An 18,895-nucleotide genomic window follows, 5' to 3' on the forward strand; every position below is an offset into this window, starting at 1 on the left:
GATACTTTTCATTGTTGAGTAGCATTTTCCCCCTCCCCCAGGAAAGTAAAAAGAACAACACCATGGAACAAGGTATATTAACACGTCTGCTTTTTTTCTTTTTTTTAACCCCTTTGTTTCTGTACATTTAAACAATAACAAGTAACATCACGAGAAAGGTCGTTTCACACGAGGAAGAAGAGGAAGAAAAGAGGAAGAGGGGAAGTAAAACAAACAAACAAACAAACAAAAAAACAAAAAAAAAAAAAAGGAAAAAAGGGAAAAAAAATTAAAAAGAAGTAGTAGTAGTGGCACCGCATTCGTTGTGCCCTTTAAAGGTTTAAAAACCAGATGGAAAATGATTGGTTCGCGAGCTCGTATTTAATACAAATAATAAAGAACCAATGCCTCCGGCAAGGGCTGCTTCAAAATTGCTTCTTTCTTTTTTTTCCCCTTTTTCCTTCCTTTTTTTTTTTTTTTTTCCTTTTCTCTGTTGGTTTCTTTTTTTTTTTCCTTTTTTTTTTTTTTCTCTCTCTTCTGTTTTCCTGTTTGTTTTGTTTTAGTTTTTAAAATCAGTCTTTAAAACTAAGCTATTGGAACTACATAACAATTATGTATATATATATATTTTTTTAAACGCTACAAAGACTTTAAACAGCTGTTGATAAAAATTTTGGCAGAATCATGAGGCTTTTCTCATCTACATATTTAAAAAGGAGAAATTGAAATAAGAATGGGTCAAATATTGACCAATGAACTCGATAAAACATCAACTAATGTAGCCACATGGCACGAATTAAAAACAAAAACCAAGAAACGACGACGAACAGCGGACGACGACGAGGAGAAGGAAACAAAAATAATAACAAAGAAAGGCAACAAAAACAAAACCAAACCCCAAATCCCAACAGAATTCCATCCCCCCCCCCCAAAGGAAACTGAAAGGGCTAACGAGGCTAAAGCTATTCTAAGGACTTGGTTACGAGGGAGAGCGGCTGGGGCTGTGTCCCCGCCAGCGAGCTGTGGGAATGCAAGGAGGACGTCGAGGGCTGTGCTAGGGATGCGGCGGCGGCCGGCGAGAGGGCGGCCGGCGGATGGTCCAGGGCCCCGTTGGGGCAGCCGGCGGCAGGCAGGGCGCCGGGCTTGCTCGCAGCGCTCTCGGCGAGGACGAGAGAGGAGGGCGGCGGCATCATGACCAGGTGTGCCAGCGGGTCGGGCTTCAATGAGAGCGAGAGGGGTTGCGTTTGTTCAGTCTGTGGTTTCGAGTCTCTGGAGGGGGAGGCGAGCATGGCGGGGGAGGACGGAGGAGAGTCTAGTAAGCTTCCATCTGAAGAGGGTGGGCTGACGCAGCTGCCTTCACCTTGTATGTAGCGAACGCACTTTTTTTTTCTCCTGGAAACAGGGAGAGAGTTCTCTGTGAATAAAGTGCAGAGATGCCGATGCAGACAGTTCTCTAAAGCAAAGAGCCGGCAGTTAGCTACTCTGGGCTCTGCGCAGGCGGCACCCACGTGCTGTCCTGGGGGGTCTGGCAGGGTGTCCTCGGCACCGGGCCCGCTTGGGAACTTCCCCTTGGCTAACAGATTTGGAAAGGATTCACCAATTGTCTCCTTGTCCCCCTCCTCTTCAGGCTGCCTCCTTTCCTTAGTTACTTTTAATAATCAGAATTTCAGGTATGACATTTTTGGAGCCCACTGTGCTAATCTACAAACTTAACTTTCCTCCAGGGGAAAAAAAAATAGGAAGAAAATTAACCCTTCTAAAATATAAAATCTTTGGATAGTTGCTGGTGTCTCAAGATGTCCCATACTGCTGTCCAACTCAACAGGGCTATCTCTACACCTGCATCACCTGTCGTCTCTTACGATGTGCTGCCCTTGGGAGGCAAGGCTGGCTGCAAACTACTGCTCATTGCTTTCTCCTCTGTTAAGAACCACACCAAATCCAGAAATGTCAGAGTCAGACAAGAGGGATATACAATAGAGAGAACAAGAAAGAGGGGAAATAAAAACAAAATGAACAAAGTAAACAAGAGAGGGGGGGGGAAAAAAGCAAACCAGGAAAAGAACAGGATAAACAGAGTATGATCCAAAATAACAAGAATAACTGGTTGTATGGCCTGCAGGTTGTGGCTTTAAATTGACTCTGTTTTTGTTTCAGGGGAGAGTGGTAGATTTGGGGAAGCTGCCCTGCATTTTGGGGTATTTTCCTCTGAGAGGCTATCCATGTCATTCCAGAATGGGATCCAATTTCAGTAGGTGAAGCATACGATGACAGGTACAAAAGTGAGGAGCAACGTGGAGCTTATTTCACAGCAGGGGATAGGAGAGTCTTGCAAGAGCCGTTCATCTTCAAATAAGCGACCCAACAGAGATCTTTTCTCCTCCCTCTGTCCACTTAATAATGTAAAGGAGCAATGAAAACAGATGAGAGTTTCACACCATCTCTCTTGCCAAGTATATGCAAGGCGATTCTTGCAGCAGGACATAAATAATGAGGCAAACAACCACAGCATCTGGCAGAATGATATTCAGTGGCCACCTTGACCCTAATGATGGCTCTCCAGCCCTCCTATTCATGAGCACACTTCCCATGGGAAGTGCTGAATAGTTGTCACACAGCCCGAGGAACATGACAAAGTCTGTCTAGAGCAGCTCTGCCACATAAGCTTTGGACACTCAGCTAAGCTGCAGTCACTAATGTGAAGGAGTAGGTTGCTCTCCCTCTCCAGTGGATACCTTGCCCTAGCTCAGCAACCTCATCAGAAGTGCCCAAGCATGGCAGATCAGCTCAGGGTTGCTGGGTGACGTTCCGCACTCATGCAGGTGCCCCAGCTCCATTGCTGGCTGTCAGCGTTCTCTCCTATGTATGGAAACTGTGTTTGCTTTGGGTTAAACCACGGTCTGCTGTCTAGCCAATGGGACTAGATGTTTCTCAGCTGCAAGGGAGATTCTAACTAGCTTGATCCTGGAGTTAAAAGATGGCATCTCCCATACCCAAGAAGGGGAACAGCAAACCTGGAACCCCATCTTTCCACCAGCTTCAGTGAGGGACCAGCGCTATGACTCCCCTTCCCTCCAGAGGCTCGGGCTCTGCTCTCAGGCTCTGCTCCTCATTCCACATGGCAAGGTAAGGGGTTAGGGCTATTAGTTTTAACCACGTTAGCCTGCAGATCAATACATGCTAAAAAACTAAAGACAACCATGCAACTTAAATGTTAAATAGAAAGGGAAAGATAGATAGAAGAGAGCAAATGAAGGCTGGAATCCATGCTTTATTAGAGCAACGTTAAAAGACAGGAAAAACATATTAATTTGGTGGGCTCAAAACAGAACATGTTAATTCCACTACATTTGACAAAATGTGGGAAGCTTCTCGCTCCTGGCTAAGGACAGTTCTGCTGCTCTTTCTCCCTTACCCTCTCCTCTCTCTCACCCCTTTTTAGCTTCATCTGTGCAGTGCTACCAGTGCCACAGTTTGTGTTTGGACCTTCTGTACAGCTCCAGTAGCAAAGCAGAACAGTGATGCTTCACAAAGCTCACTGATAATACCTGTGTGGAAAGGTGGGTTCTCTCTTAATTTGGAGACTGCAGGGCTCTTCTCCATCCCCAAATTAAAACAGTTTGCAAGCAGAAACCCACGTTCTGCCTGTGTCACTGATGATGGTCCAGAAGCCATTCAACTGGATTGCTCTGAACCTACAAGGCAGTTAATTATTTCACTGGAGGCAGTCTGAATCCAGTATGCCAAAAAAATCAAAATTATTTAAAAATACTATTTAAGTTCTGTGGCCTGGAAGGTAGAGTTCCCATGGCAAAGGAGACTTAAATCATATCTACCTGACCTTTTGACTCTGCAGTTACCAACCTTTTAAAAACTAAACCCACTGGTCTACTACCTGAAGCAATTTTCCCTTGACTAGGAATAAGGGAGCAGAATGCTTCCTCTGCTTCTGCTGTGTATTAAACTCTTTATACTATTGTGGCTACTTTTAGTCCAAAAAGCCATTTACTTAAACCAGATGGCTCAAGGAAGGGACATTACTTCAGCCTGTGCCATTCCCACCATGTGTTGTGGTCGTGCACAGAAAGGGGTCGTGGGACAGAAAGGCATAGATGGCAAGACCCCAAGCCCTGCACCAGAAGTGAACACCACCAAGCAGCTCTGGTGAAAGGGAGTAAGTAAACATCCAAGAACCATTTTATGCCTCCATTTTTCTTGCCAATAAGCGGGAACAAAAATACTACATATCCCCCCTCAGAAGCACTAGTGAGGATTATTCACTTGTGCATTGCTCTGAAAGCATCATCTGCTACATCAGTCCAGTGAACACCAACAGACTTGACCTGACTTGTGCTGCCATTGAAACTAGCCCCAGGACAGCATCAGGAAACCTGTAATGCTGCAGCTGTCATGGGTAAAAGCCAGAGGATGACAAGGATTTCTACTGTAGTAGCAAATATCTACCTAAGACGTGCTACAAAATGCTACCATGCTAGCAAATGTGATGTTCTAATGGTGAGGACCAGAACTAGGAGAGAAATGCTCTAGTACCTACTGATAAAATGCCTCTGTGCATAAACCAAAAACCAAAACAAAATGAAAAGCAGCTGACTCTTTATCAGCAAGTCTGAAGCTATCAGCTACACCACTGAAGTTGTCTCTGACGTGCTGCAAAGACTTATGACCAAAATATGGCATAAGTTTAGAGAGAGTTTATGTTTCAAATGTAACCTAAGCACTGTACAGACTGAATGAGAAGTCCCCTTGCTGATAAAACAGAGATTCAAGAGTATGTTATTTACTTAAGCAGCTAGGGAAAGATAAAGCCACACAAACATGATGTGCCCCCAGTTGTGGTACTTGGCATACAGAGCCTGACATGTTTTGAATACTCTGTCTCTAGACTACACAAATACCTGCCAGTAGTGTAGTGAACTGACCACAGAATAAAGCCTAACTAAACACAACATTCAAGCCCTTGGTTAGCAAGAGACACTTGTGTCTCCTGACACAGTGAAGTGGCTACCCAATTCTTCTGGACAGAACTCTTACTTTCTTTAAGCTTTCTTTAAGAAACTGCTGCTGTCAAAGCTTGGTTAACACTGGTACTGATACCTAAAAGACCTGAAGCCCAGGTACCAGCAGGCCTTGAATGGGACAATATGCAATTTGGTGGAAACATTTCTGGTGCCTTATCTGGTGTTTTGAAGTACAGCCCACCCTCAGTCCGTGTTTTCCTCGACACTAAGCACAAACAAGACTGCGTGCATACACAAAATACGATGGACATCTGATCTACATTCTAAATGAGATGGAGCACATGGGACTGGCATGAATAAGAGGGGGGGAAAATGTGGGAGAGGAATCACTACACACAGAGTGTGGTTTGGGTTGAAATACCTACCATCATAATATTCCAAATTCAAAGACTGCTTGTATCAGAACAAAGAAACAACAAATTTAACCAAGTGCGATTATATAAGGAAAAAGGAACGAGAAAAGAACTACTCGGCATCCCTCCACCAAGACAGAAGTACATACTGAGTTATACAGGGAATTAAACTCCAGTAGAACATGGGCTGTTGTAATTTGGGCTCTCTGAGGTCTTTCGTCTCCTTTTAGCGCTGGAAAATTGTCCTCTGAGGTTGTAATTAGTTTTGCCTAGAGCTCAGGCGTTTACAGCTCACTTGTTGGGATAAAAATTTATGGAACAGTTTTTCTAGGATCTGAAAACACAGGATATCAGATCATTTGAAAACCTGATATCTGCATACACCTCAGTGAGGCGTGGAAGCCTACAGGTAGCTATTTAATTTTGTAGATAACACACAAGAAAAAAAGGAAAAAAGAAAAAAAAAGAAAGAAGAGTACAACATAAGCTGTAAACACTGGCTGTTGTATGTCTCTTCATGAGAAAAATACCACTGCTGCCATCCCAGAACCTTTTTGAAAAGCCTTGGGAGGCAGCAGACATAAACCCAAATGAAAAAGACAAAATACAGATGTCCAGCCAAACATTCGTTTTGCTGACAATCTGGGGGGTGGGGTGGGGAAAAATCATTAAAAAACCCAAAAAACCTGCTGGTTTTAATGACTTCAAGTTTGCTTGTTCCCAGTTCTACCACCAGGGAGAGGTTATTGGTAAAGAAAAGAGAGAAAAATGGCATTAAATTAGCAAGAAATTCCAGAGATCAAAGATTATTAGCAATTGATGCTGTGGGAGAGAGAAAGGTGGGGAGTGGGGGGGAAAAAAAGATTAAAAAAAATAAAATCACACAAATGCACTAAGAGGACAGATTGCTTTTATTTCCCCAAAGGCCTAATGGGTAGTATTATACCTGCATGGTTTGCACCATAAACTCTGTCGGTCAAGCCCGAACAATGCCCGACACTTCTTTGGAGTATTTGCATCTGTTAGCATAAGGTAAACACAAAAAATACAACACAATGGTGGATAGAGCTCATTTGGTCTGCGTCATCTTAGCTACAGCTACGGTTAGCTTTCAATCACCTCAGTTTTATTTGGTAATCTCCCCTCGTACCAAGGGCAGGAAAGAAAACAGGACGTTCACAAGGAGCCAAAAGTCAACCGAAAAAAAGGTCTCTGACACAGCCCTGTGTTTGTCCGATGTCAGTATTGCACTCAATGCCGTGATATCAAGGGCTTTAGGAGCAACTTTCCTTGGGTGGAGGCTTGGAGGGCAGGAGCGTGGTTGAGCCACAGATGGGCTTAAGGCTGATGCTGTTTTACAGTGGGTTTTTGGCTAGCAGCAGCAAAGAGGAAGGCAAAAAAACAAAAACCAACAACCAACCAACAACAACAACAAAAAAAGAACCAAAACCCTTTCAGAGAGACAATAACTCATGGCAGTGTCCCACTCCCTTGTGTCTTCTAGATCACAACACAGAGCTACAAAGCAACAAGGCAGGAAAAAAAGGGGAAAGTACCAAATAAACCAGCTGCAAATCAGCCATAGCGAGTCTGGGAAAACTATACACACCTGCAGGGGCCGCACCAGTTATTCTGTTGATCAAGGCCAAAGCGCGCTCGGCATTTCTTAGGAGCGCTCAGGTCTGAATGAGTTCAAGAAAAGCGAGCAGAAAAGGGAGAGAGGAGAAAAAAAAAGAAAAGGGGAGAGGGGGGAGAGAGAGAGAGAAAGAGAGAAAAGGGGAGAAAAAAAGAGAAAGATAAAAATAAGGAAAAAAAATGAAAATAAAAAGGGAATAAAAATCAATGTCCTTGTTATTAATTGCAAAATATTGACTTTTGATTTTAAAGTTTAAAAGAAAAAAAAAAAAAAAGAAAGAAAAGTGATAATCACATTTTTTATTCAACTCTTGAGATTAGCTGTTGCAATTAAAGCTGCAGTATCCCTTTATAAAGGACTGTTTCTTTCCCTTTTAAAAGAGCAGGTAGAGGTAAGTCTTTGTTGCTGCTCTAGCAGGACGTTCCAGGCAAGATTTATTTGGGTTGGGGTTTTTTATTCTCTTTTTTTTTTTTTGAGGGGGGGAGGGAGGAAGAAGAAAAGAAGCTGAGTATGGAAGTTAGATCCTGAACATGCTTTTTTCTTCAACTCAGATACAAAATAAGAGGGAAAAAAAAAAAAAGAAAGGAAAAAACCAACATAAAGAAAGAAAATTATATATTCTGGGATAATGCAGCTTTTAGAATAACATTCAATTTTGGGTGTTTTTTTTTTATTAATTTGTATTGAAAAGAATGGATAAGAATAAGCAGACTGCGGAATGAGTATGTTAGTATCAGCCAGAAAATAAAACGTGAAGCATTGGCAAGATGCTGAGTTAGTGCAGCTAGTGGATTGCAGTGAATAAGCTTGAGCAGAAAGAAAACAAATAAAAGAATTGAAAGAAAAAAAAAAAAAAAAAGTCCAAAACTAAAATAATAATAATTAAAAAAAAAAATGCTTATGCATGCTAATGTGAGAAGACTTAGTGGGAGCCATGAAAAATGCCATTAGATTAAGGAGGTTCATTACTGACTTGCTTCCATTCTTTGTATCAGTCTCTTTAAAGAAATACTGCATATTCAATTTGCACAGTTAGTACAACTCTTTTGTTATTTATTTTTGTTTACTGCATTACTCTTTTAATAGCAACTGTTACCCCCAAAAAAACCCCAAAAACCCAAACCAAAACCAAAACAAAAAACAACCCAGCAAAACAAAACTCCAAAGTTACTGTCAAACATATAATAGATATAAAGCTATAGAGATAATAAAACGCGATCAAAATGCGCGGATGGCAATTGATTTCTTGTTTGTTTGGTGTTGGTTTTTTTTCTCTCTCTTAATGTCATAAAGTGTTTAATGTTAAAATCTATAATGGCAGGAAAAAAATATAAATATATATATATATATATAAAATAAATTCATTATTAAGAAGCAGTTTATAAAACTATTTTAAATGACTCAAAATGACGTTAGCACCTGTAATCGGAGGAAGTGAAAGGCAAGGATTTAGGAAACATTCGCTGTGTTCTGAAAAAAAAGAACAAATTATACAAAGGCTTCAAAAAAACTAAGTCAGGGCTTCTTGGAAATCGACTACCAGATTGCCTATGCAGTATTTCTAATTGCCTACATAGAATGGCAAACCTCCTTAATTTAAAATGGGTGCGATTTACCACTGTAAGGCATGCATCAGAACACACACAAGGAACGGCCCAAGTTGAACACCGGACACACGCGCGCGCGGGGAACGCACAGGCGGATGGCACCACGGAAGCGGACAACTCTATCACGGCTGGCACAGGCATTACAGCTACGGCTCTGCGGTTAAAGGCTTGGCAGAGGGCTACGTACAAATTCAGCTACCGTCACGAGAGGCTCTGACATGCAGTGGCTTGGTTACTAGTTTTTAGAAGGGCATTAACGTGTAACGAGTGCATTAAAAAAACAAGAGGCTGTCTTAGTAGAGGGACTGGCTCCCTTGTCAGGCCAAGAGACTCGTGCCCACCTCCCCCCACACCTAGGAGTGTCACACCGGGATTGCCACACTTCACTAAGCAAGAGATTTAGACTTATTTTTACTTACCATTGGTCTCTCCTGGCTGCTTATCTCTTTTCCTCTTCTTCTTCTTTCCCTGCAGGAAACACACACAAATGAGAAGGATTTAAAACACAACCCAAAACGCATGTCCTTATGGGAGGGCACCAAGCAAGGGGGATGAGACTGGTGTGGGATGCTCCCTGGGGAGGACACCGAAGCATGGCACTGGCTCACCTTCAGTTCAGGGAGGCTTGTGTGGCCCCGAGGGGATGCTGCACCCTGGGGATGTCTCTGCCTGCCCACCCCATGACTTTTTGGATGGCCTCACTGCAGCCCCCTCTCTAACACTAACAACCCACCAAAGCCATAACCAGCAGCAGGGAAGGGGACAGAACTTGCAAGACGCTTCTTTTGAAACAAGATCGTCATGAAGACAAAACCGTTTTGACATTTGTACCTTTCAGCATCCAGGAGTTTCAAAATGATTCATGGGCACATTTTGGTGGGGCAGGAAGGGGACGAAGAGGAAGACTGAAGCTGGTAGAGAGCATGACTGAGGTCAGATTGAGACCCTGCAATTTCTCAGCAACCTAATCCAATCATTAAAGCAGACAAGGAAGCCACAGTAACAAGCAGCAACTCCTAACCTGGAGATTTGCAAGTGCACTGGCAACCTAGGAAGCAAAGCCAGGACAAGTACAAAATACTAAGACTTTTCCTACACTCAGGTCTATCACAAGGAAAACAATCAGCAGCATTTAGCTAAACTGTGTCTCTTTTCCCAAATATTGTACCCTAAGATGATGAAGTGTGTTACAGTTTCTGACTGGAGGGAGAAAGGCCCTTTTTCTGTTTCCCTGTTAAGAGTGTGAGAAGACAACCAGTAGCCCAACTTCTGTGGAATCCAAATGATCATTTTCCAAGAGAAGAATTGAAAAGGCCAATGTAGGAAACAGAGTCATTTTGTTTTCACAGCTCCCCAGATGCTAAAAGCAACAACTTTCAGGCCAGTAGCATCAACCCTGAACAGCACAAGAAATCCTGGTTTTTGAAAATACACTAGTAAGAGAAGTTGGTGAAAAGACACCAGAGCAGCAGTCCCTTGTGGTCAAGACGGGACAACCACATCTTGGAAAAAGGAATCTCATAGCACTTTTAAAGGATTGGACATATCTTTGTAGGAGCCAAGAGGATCTCTCACATGACAGACTTCATTCTCTGTGGTCTGGTCTGGCTCCTAACTAAATGGTTAAGATGGGTTTCTGCTTGGTACATCCACTGTAACACTTTGGATGCTCACTATGATGCATTCATTGAAACATTACTAAGAAATTCCCCCAGTGTGAATGTTGCACTTTGATTCATGGTTTTCATTGTATTTTCCCTCCCCAAGAGCCGGCTTTCTGGCACAAGGCTTCTCTACTTCTTCCCTGGCTTTTCCTGCTCAGGGTAGTTAACTGCCACCCTATTGTCCAGCCTGTGACAAGTACAGTCTAGTTCAAGAAAGCCTTCCTGTGATGGAAAAAGTTGTGTGCAGTGTTCACATTAAAGGATTTTTAAACAACATGCACATAAACCTGCAGTCTGGATGCTGCTGAGAAATCATCTCCAACACCTCTGAAGTAATTTTGGGGGATATGGAGAGTTGTTGATTTAAGCCACTTGCTTCAGCAGCCATCAGTCTTAACATGATAAGCTAAGAATAAAATAGAGAAAACCATAGTATCTTGGAGTCCAGAGAGGTTCAGACCTTGCTCCATATTGATCTAGATCGACAGTACCTCTGCAAAAGTCAGTGGATTTTTTTCCAGCTTTCCAACAACATAAGCAAAATAAGACAGTTGCCTCAGCACGAAAAGCCTGATATTTATTTAACCTCAAGGAGGCCACTTGCACAATTAGGAGACTGTATCTGTTGCAATTTTACTTAATTTTTCCAGTAGGTCTGGGAACTGAAGTGCTACTTCAGTTTGAGACCTTATAACATAAGGACCAGTCAGAACAGACTTCACAAACTTTTCAGGCCAGGTAATAAAGTATAGTAACTCCTTTAGGGAGGAAACTGTTAAAAATGGCTGATATAGAGAGTTGTCAGCCAGGGACCTTTTCAACACAAGCTTTGAACACTGTTCCTAACAAAGAACTGGCAGGGGTCTCATTAATTTATTTTACATCCTTTTCAATGAAAATAGTGAGAGGAATCACCTGTTCGATTTCTGTGCTACAAGAAGATGCTTGATTACATAGCTGAATTCACACATGAACATAAGAATTATGACAGCATTTTTCAAGTGCTGTGCAGAAGACACTATTTTGCCTTTGTCTCAGATTGTCCTTCCAAGATTTGGACAGGTGGTCTACAGTATTTTCTGTCATCATACTACACAAATTCTTAGGCTGCAGTAAATGCAGATGTAAATAATTGCTCATCATTTTGGCAGCTCCCTCTACAGAGGCAAACCAACATGGGTTTTTGACAGGACTGCAGCATTGGTTGGTACTAATTTTCCAGACAAGTGGCAGATGAGGTGACTAGACCCTATACCTCTGAGTCCAGCACTCACACCCCTTAACATCTTATATGAGATCTCAGAAAGAGCAAGTGCGCCTTGTGACACCAACAAGCCACAAGGGACTCCCTGAATCCTCTTCTCTTCTTTAAGAGCAGGCTGAAAGCTGTTTCTTGAAAGCACTGCTCCTGTTTCTGAAGACCTGGACTACAACTGGTCTCATCCTCGAGCCTGATGTGAGATTCCTAACAATTTAACCAATTTAGGCAGCCCAAAGGTGCTCCGCTGCTTAGGTTCATGAAAGCCTCAAGACCCTACAAAACACTGAGAGAGGAAGAGAGCTCTGAAAGACTCAGAAGAGGAGAAATAAATAAATCCTGTGGATGATGCAATGTGTGATGCAAAGGTACTGTGCTCTCCTCAGGCAGGAAGGTTCCCCCTGAAGGTCACTTGGGGGTACAGCATCAAGCCGCAGGGAAAGCGCCGACTCTCTTATCCTGTCCTTTTTAGCTCGAGAAGAAAGGGTTTCTCAGTGCTCATACGGTGAGGACAAAAGTAAAAGGTCCTAAACACTGAAGGCTTTGTACATGCCCATCTGTTGGTGGCACAGTCACTGCACAGAATGAGCATTCCCAAAACCTCAGTCCAGCCTAGACTCCCTTTTGAACACCCAAGAAGATGACACTGCACAGTGCTGAGGAACTACCTCAACGGCCTGACAGTTTAAGGCCAGACTATGTGAAAAGAAAATGTGTTTAAGCAGGAGCAGTGTCTCATCAGGCTTAATGAGGTCTCCTCTGAGAAGTATGCACAGCTACACCTGCAATGGTGAACAAAGGAGGGAGGCAAGGCAGAGCCCAATGGAAAGAGGAGATGATCACAAATGAAGGATTTGTACTTAAGAAGATTTTTTTTCATATTGCTAAATAAGTGAGTGTGTGTATTCTCCATCCCTGGAACAGTGAAGAGCAGAGCTGCTGCTGCTGCTCTAGGCTTCACAGCAGACCCTAAATTGGCTTCTTTCCATCTACACATGTGAAAATGCAGATTCTTACAGAGGTGAACGCTGCCAGACACCAAGCACACAGCTTCTGTGTTTTACGACAAAATAGGATATTTATGGGCAAACAGGCAGTGATGGTGATGATGATGGAAGAGGCAGACTTCAACCAAACCTAAATGTGTAACACTAACACTATACATAACTGACATCAACCTTAAAGCTTCTAGTAGGTCCTCAAACCTACAGGAATTCTGCCTGGAAGGTAGGGAGAAGGGCTTATTCCACGGTTAAAGACCTCGAGAGTTTTAGGTGATTTAATTAAAAAAAAAAAAAAAAATCAAGTTGCTGCTCTAATCCTATTAAAGAGGGCTTAGAGCTCCCACCAATCCACAAATCTGTCAAGAGTTTATGGATTTAGGCTTGCAAACACTTACTACCAGCTGCACTGCTTACCCTTCATGGAAGCAGGGGTTATACACTACTAGTAAGTGGTTACAAATCCTGGCCTTATGTTTTCAGCAGACAAAAATACAAAAATCTACCACTTTTAGCTACAAACCAGGCTCTCTAGGAGTCAGACTCAATCTAACTCCATGAACTGATACAAAACACTTCTTAAAAAATGAGGAGGGGAGGAGACAAAACAAAAAGATAACACGCCATGAAACATGCTGAAATCTACAACAGCAGAGTGTGGATTAATTCATTTAACCCCACTTGAGAGCAAGACTTTCAAACGAGTCACACTTTTGGTTTTGCCAGTCCTTCTCTGAAGCTAGGACAAGTCATTCTTCCACTTTCCACTCTACTCTCACCCAGATAAGCACAAGACACTGATTTTTCATCCTTTTGGTGGGAAGAAAAGGAGCCACACTAGGGGAATTTTTTAATTCTGTTTTAAAAAGTGAAACTGAAAATGACCAGCAAGCCAAATGGCGTGCCCAGACACTGGTAAAAGGGATGGCAAGAGTTTCTTCACAGAGCTCTATTGTCATGCCCCACTTCTAACCTTTGACCAGTCCCAGCCAGGAAGCCTCTTCCAAGTGGAGGGCTGGGAATTATCCCCCAACAGTTTTAGTACCGCAGAGGAAAGTGTCCGTTGTTGTTACCAGACTGGGATCCTGAGGCACGCTTCCCAAGTAGTGCTCGTGTGCAATGTGTGGTTGTAGGTCAGATGCACAATTCTACAAGCTCTACTACTAGAAAAATTTCCAGCTACATAGGAACCTACATAGTTATCCCGTGCAGACCAGCCTGGGTACAGCTGCATGTGAAGCTGTCGCTCCTTTCTTGCTAGTTCATAGTATTTCGCTTGTTCTTCTCTGGATAACGCGTGCCACTGAGGTGAAGAAAAGAAAGACAAAACAAAAAGCACAAGTGTGGTAGGTTTTTGGGGGTCTTTTGAAGTGCAGGATGTTATTTATATACAAATACACCTAGAATTGATTTTAATTTAAAAAAAAAAAAAAAAAAGGAAAGGTAACAGCATGCTGACATTCATATTTTATTTATAACTCTAGATTATACCTCCAGGTAACTCAGCTGAGCCACAACTCATCGTTTGCATTCACTCAGACCTTTTGTCTCCTGATTAGTTTAAACTAAACAAAAGCAAAGACCAGGGGAGAGGGTCCAGAAGCTGAAACAACTATCCTGAACCAGATCTGTTACAGATTTATTGAAAGTCTCCACCTCCATTCCTCACTGGCACTTCCTCTCCTCTTCTGGCTCTCACAGGTGCTGATATTGGTGCTGTGCACAAAGGCTTTTTCCTTCCCATTTACCTTTCTGCTTCATTTAGGATAAAACCAAAATCTAGGAATTTTCCATCTGCAGGTGATGGAAACAACACTGAAATAACATTGCTATTAATTAACTCCCCCTCTTCCCTGTGGACAGAAGTGTCAAAAAGTGTCCGTGAAAATCAAACACCAAACACTAAACCAAGGCTTTTGGTTTAGTAACCTCTCTATCATTAGTAACCTCCCTATCCACTACCAAAGTGTCAGGAAAACAGTGATTCAGAAGGTGTGAACCCTACTGAGTTTCAGTTCCTGCTTGTGCTTCACCCTCGTTACCTACCCTTCGACCGAGGATTTGGTTGATGGCTGCGCTCTCTTTCAATGTGCATTCTGCTACAACTTTTGCTCTCATTTCCTTCATATACAACATAAATGCATTAAGAGGTTTCTTTATGTGTGGCTTCTTTTTCTCTTCTTCTTTTTTGGAGTCCTGATGTTTTCTGAAGGGTAAAGATATGACAGAAACCTCACAGTGAGAACCCTTGTGCATTTATTAAATTAATCCCCTCAATCTCTCTAGCATTAATCCTCAGAAATCTCTAGGAAGAGGACCAGAAGGTTCTCTAGAGCCTTCACCCTGGTTGCTGTGTAAGAACAGTTTAAAGAGCATTATAACAAAACCCACTTCATGTTTATGCAGTATCACCAAGCACCCTCTCAGCCCCTAGAACCACCTTGGAAGGACATGGGCACCCAGGCAGATGGGCTCATGGGCAGGGCTTGTGAACACAACGGTAAAGGCAATACTGATACCTCATCCCATCACTGGGAACCAAAACACTGTCTTTCTGCCTCTCTTGTGAAAGGAAAGGCAAAAAGCACCAGAAGCACTGCAGGCAGAGCTAACCCAGGGCTCTGCTCTGTTCAAACCCAAACTTGATCCCACCTCTCTCTGCAGCTTTGGACAAGCCATTTATGCTCTAACTTACTGTCTCCTGTTGTGTATCCATTAACTCAGAGCTTTAAACTGGGTACTGAGTAACAGGAAAACCAATCAAGAAGTTTGAATCTTGATCAAAAAAATTGCACTTCCTTGTTAAAATTAATGAAATTCACTCATAGCTACTTTTCTGTGTCAAAGAATGGCTCTGAAAGACTGACACTATCGTGACACACTTTGGTAGCTAAACCACATTCATATCAACTAGAATACACAAAGCAAGATTGGATGTTACGAAGAAATTCTTCACCATAAGGGTGGTGAGACACTGAGGCAGGTTGCCCAGGGAGATGGTAGAAGCCCCATCCCTGGAGGTTTTAACCCCTGGATGGGGTTCTGAACAACCTGATCTAGCATGAGGTATCCCTGCCCACAGCAGGGGGGTTGGAACTAGGTGATCCTTGAGGTCCCTTCCAACCCTATTGATTCTATGGTTCCCACAAACCCAGATCTTACTAAAAGCCACGCATGCAGAGGCAATGGTTTAGGAAGAAGACGTGGGAAGCAACAACTTACGAGCTGTGGAGCGAGCCGACGTCGCTCTGGGAAGATTCCTGTTTGACTGTTGGTGTGACTATGGCCGGATGAGGGATTCCAGTTGTGTGTAAACTATGATGTGGCGGGACCATGTGTGGAGGAAACCTAGAGGAGAGAAAGCTGTGTAAATCGTCAGAATAAAAATGAATGAATGGGGAGGGATGTGTACACACATTAATAATAAAAAAAAAAGGCATAGAACAAGCACATGACAGCTAGACAAAGCATATGAAAGCTGGCAGCATTAATTAGCAATAAATTAAACATAATGACTCTTCTAATGTCATTAAAGCCAATCTTCCCCTTCATTATCATTACTGACATGAGACATCATGATTTTTAACATCTTTAGCAAAAGGCAAATTCAACTGGATGAACTTGGATGAAAGTGGAATTTCAGCTACCTGCAAGAAAATCCACCAGTCCAGTTATTTGCCAAGAAATTATCTGTGGCAACCAAGGAATCAATTTTTATAGTTCTGAACAACGTTGTGAATTTGGGATGAGATCTTTCACTGCATATTGACTGCAAAATAAAGCATGAATACCAAGACAATCTAGATGTATTTTTAATAATCCTAATGAGATGATTCATTAGCTACATCTGTCGATGGAGCAAAACAAAATATTTATTTGTGCCTAATAAATCTCAAAGCCACTCTGCTTTAGCAGAAGGTAGGAAGATGGTAGAATTAAGCCTTTCTAAAGAGAAAAAAATGTTGCCAGCTTTATGGTTTATGATCACACACATGGCCCCAGTCCTGCAACTGGATTCAGAGGGATGTGAAACCCCTTCTGCATGAATCCAATTGCTTTGTTGGGGCCACACCATGAACATGGCACAATCAGTCAGATTTTTTGCTTTTTAAACAAAATGAACACACTTCTCAAAAGCAGTATTTGAGTTCTTATCATTACTTCTCAACAGTCTGTGAAAGCTTTTACAGTGAATAAGGAAAGCATACTAAGACTGACTGCTTTTCCCTTAGGAAACCCCCACTGAAGCCAAAATGTTTCCAGGGAATGGAAGCTAGCCTGAAGTTCTAGCTCAGAAATAACTTCCCCCAAAAATGCCAAGTCTTAAGTGGTTTGGCAAATGACAAGGTCTTTTATCACTGCAAATCCTCACTCTCATCCTAGATTTTGAACTGTCCTGAAACAAATAAAATAGTCCAAGAATATGGAATATGCAATGGCAGAAAGAATTACTTCTTCTATCATCAACAGACAATGAGGTGATATACCATGCATAAGTAGCCTGTGTATCAAAAATATAATGGGGTTTCTTCCCCATCCCCCCCCTTACAAATTCCATTACTGAGTTTAACACCCTCCCCCCTCCTCAACTGCCCAGACATTCTCTACATTCACAAGATGACACAGTAGTATTGTCATGAACAAGAGGTACTGTCCTCTACAAGCTCTGAGGATCTTTGTCTCTCAGCTGGTAGTACTCACTATCATTAGACAGAAAGAAGTATTCTGTCTTTAAAGACAGTGGTGGGGAGAGCAGGGATTGACAGGGAGAATGTGAAATTGTTGACACTGTAGAGAATCACAGCTCCTCACAACAATGGCATACAGAGGGTACTGTTTAACATCTTTGTCAGTGATATTGACAGTAGGGTTGAGTGCACCCTCAGTAAGTTTGCAGATGATACCAAGCTGTGTGGTCTGGTTGACATGCTGGAGGGAAGGGATGTCATCCAGAGGGACTTGGACACGCTTATGAGGTGGCCCCAAGCCAACCTTATGAAGTTCAACAAGGCCAAGTGCAAGGTCCTACACCTGAGTTGGGGCAATCTCAAGCACACATTTAAGCTGAGAGAGGAGTGGCTCTAGAGCAGTCTCAAGAAGGAGGATTTGGGGATGTCAGCTGACAAAAAATTCAACATGAGCTGGTAATGTAAGCTTGCAGCCCAGAAGGCAGCAAGGGGCTGCACCAAAAGAAGTGTGACCAGCAGCACAAGGGAGGCAATTCCTTCCCTCCGCTCTTGTGAGATCCTACCTGCAGTACTGTGTCCAGCTCTGGTGTGCCCAGTATAAGAAGGACATTGAACTGCTGGAGCAGGTCCATAGAAGGGCCACAAAGATGATCAGAGGGTTGGAACACTTTCCCTATGGGTTCAGACTATGAGAGTTGAGGCTTATAGACCTTATAGAGGCCTTCCAGGACCTGAAAGAGACCTACAAGAAAGCTGGGGAGGGACTTTTTACAAGGGCTTGTAGTGACAGGACAAGAGGATTGAAGCTTGAGGAGGGTGGATTTAGACTGGGCATTAAAAAGAAATTCTTTACAGTGAGGGTGGTGAGACACCGGAACAGGTTGCCAAGGGAGGTCATGGATACCCCCTCCCTGAAGGTCTTCAAGACCAGGTTTGGATGACACCTTGAACAACCTGGTTTATTGGAAGGTGACTCTGCCTATGGTAGAAGGTTTGGAACTGGAATGTCTTTAAGGTCCCTTCCACACCAAACCATTCTATGAATCTATGAAAGGAAAGTAAGTTTGGGGAAATGCTTTGGTGCATGGCAGGTGAGAACAGAAAGCAATGGTGAGGCTGTGGGAACACCAGTGTCCCAGTCCTACTTCTGCCACAGAATTACCTCACCAAGACACAAAACAGGCCTTTTAGTAATTTTTTTTCTGATCTCCCTCCCTGTGTTTTTGTGTGTATTTTGACTGAACATACTTAAAGGTTTGTTGACACAGTGACTGAGGCCTTCGGTCGCAGTACACCGCAAACAGCAAAAACTGACAGCAAGAGCTTGCATGTAAAAAAAACACCATACAAACATGGGTGAAAACAAAAACCATGGCAAAATCCTGACCTCAATGGAGGCAGCATAAACACACAGATAAAAGCTAACACACATCTTATAGAATGACTGTCTGTCCTTGGCAAGACCCAGCATTCAAGAGAGGACTATGCTGCTGGGGCTAGCTAGGGTTCAAACTGGATCAAGAGCCAGTGACAACAGGACACAGAAGGCTGAAGACGGAGATGAAAAGCCCCCTTCAGAAGAGCTGGCAAGAAGTGCTGCATTTGTTTGATATGAGGACTCATCAGGAAGAACACTGGGCATTTGCCAGAAAGAAGAGCTGAGGTACAGT

At 42.8% G+C, this 18,895-nt stretch overlaps 1 protein-coding gene across 15 annotated transcripts in view; it reads right to left on the reverse strand.

Annotated features, from left to right (window-relative positions):
• Positions 1-514: 514 nt before the first annotated feature.
• The window catches only part of TCF7L2 (transcription factor 7 like 2), a 183,150-nt gene continuing 164,769 nt past the window's right edge, over positions 515-18,895 (reverse strand). For 3 of the 15 annotated variants that reach the window (XM_054163559.1, XM_054163557.1, XM_054163556.1), the window contains 6 exons: positions 15,760-15,885; positions 14,584-14,743; positions 13,733-13,840; positions 9,034-9,082; positions 6,981-7,053; positions 515-1,371 (listed from right to left, as the gene is read on the reverse strand). In XM_054163559.1, coding sequence (XP_054019534.1) covers positions 942-1,371; positions 6,981-7,053; positions 9,034-9,082; positions 13,733-13,840; positions 14,584-14,743; positions 15,760-15,885 — 946 coding nt within the window. In that variant the 3' untranslated portion in view covers positions 515-941. Of the gene's footprint in view, positions 1,372-6,980; positions 7,054-8,426; positions 8,478-9,033; positions 9,083-13,732; positions 13,841-14,583; positions 14,744-15,759; positions 15,901-18,895 lie in introns of all 15 variants that reach the window. The other 12 variants (XM_054163558.1, XM_054163555.1, XM_054163554.1 and 9 more) reach the window with 7 other exon arrangements.

The sequence above is a fragment of the Dryobates pubescens genome, chromosome 8, assembly GCF_014839835.1.
Source record: "Dryobates pubescens isolate bDryPub1 chromosome 8, bDryPub1.pri, whole genome shotgun sequence".
In the NCBI taxonomy this organism is placed as follows: Eukaryota; Metazoa; Chordata; class Aves; order Piciformes; family Picidae; genus Dryobates; species Dryobates pubescens.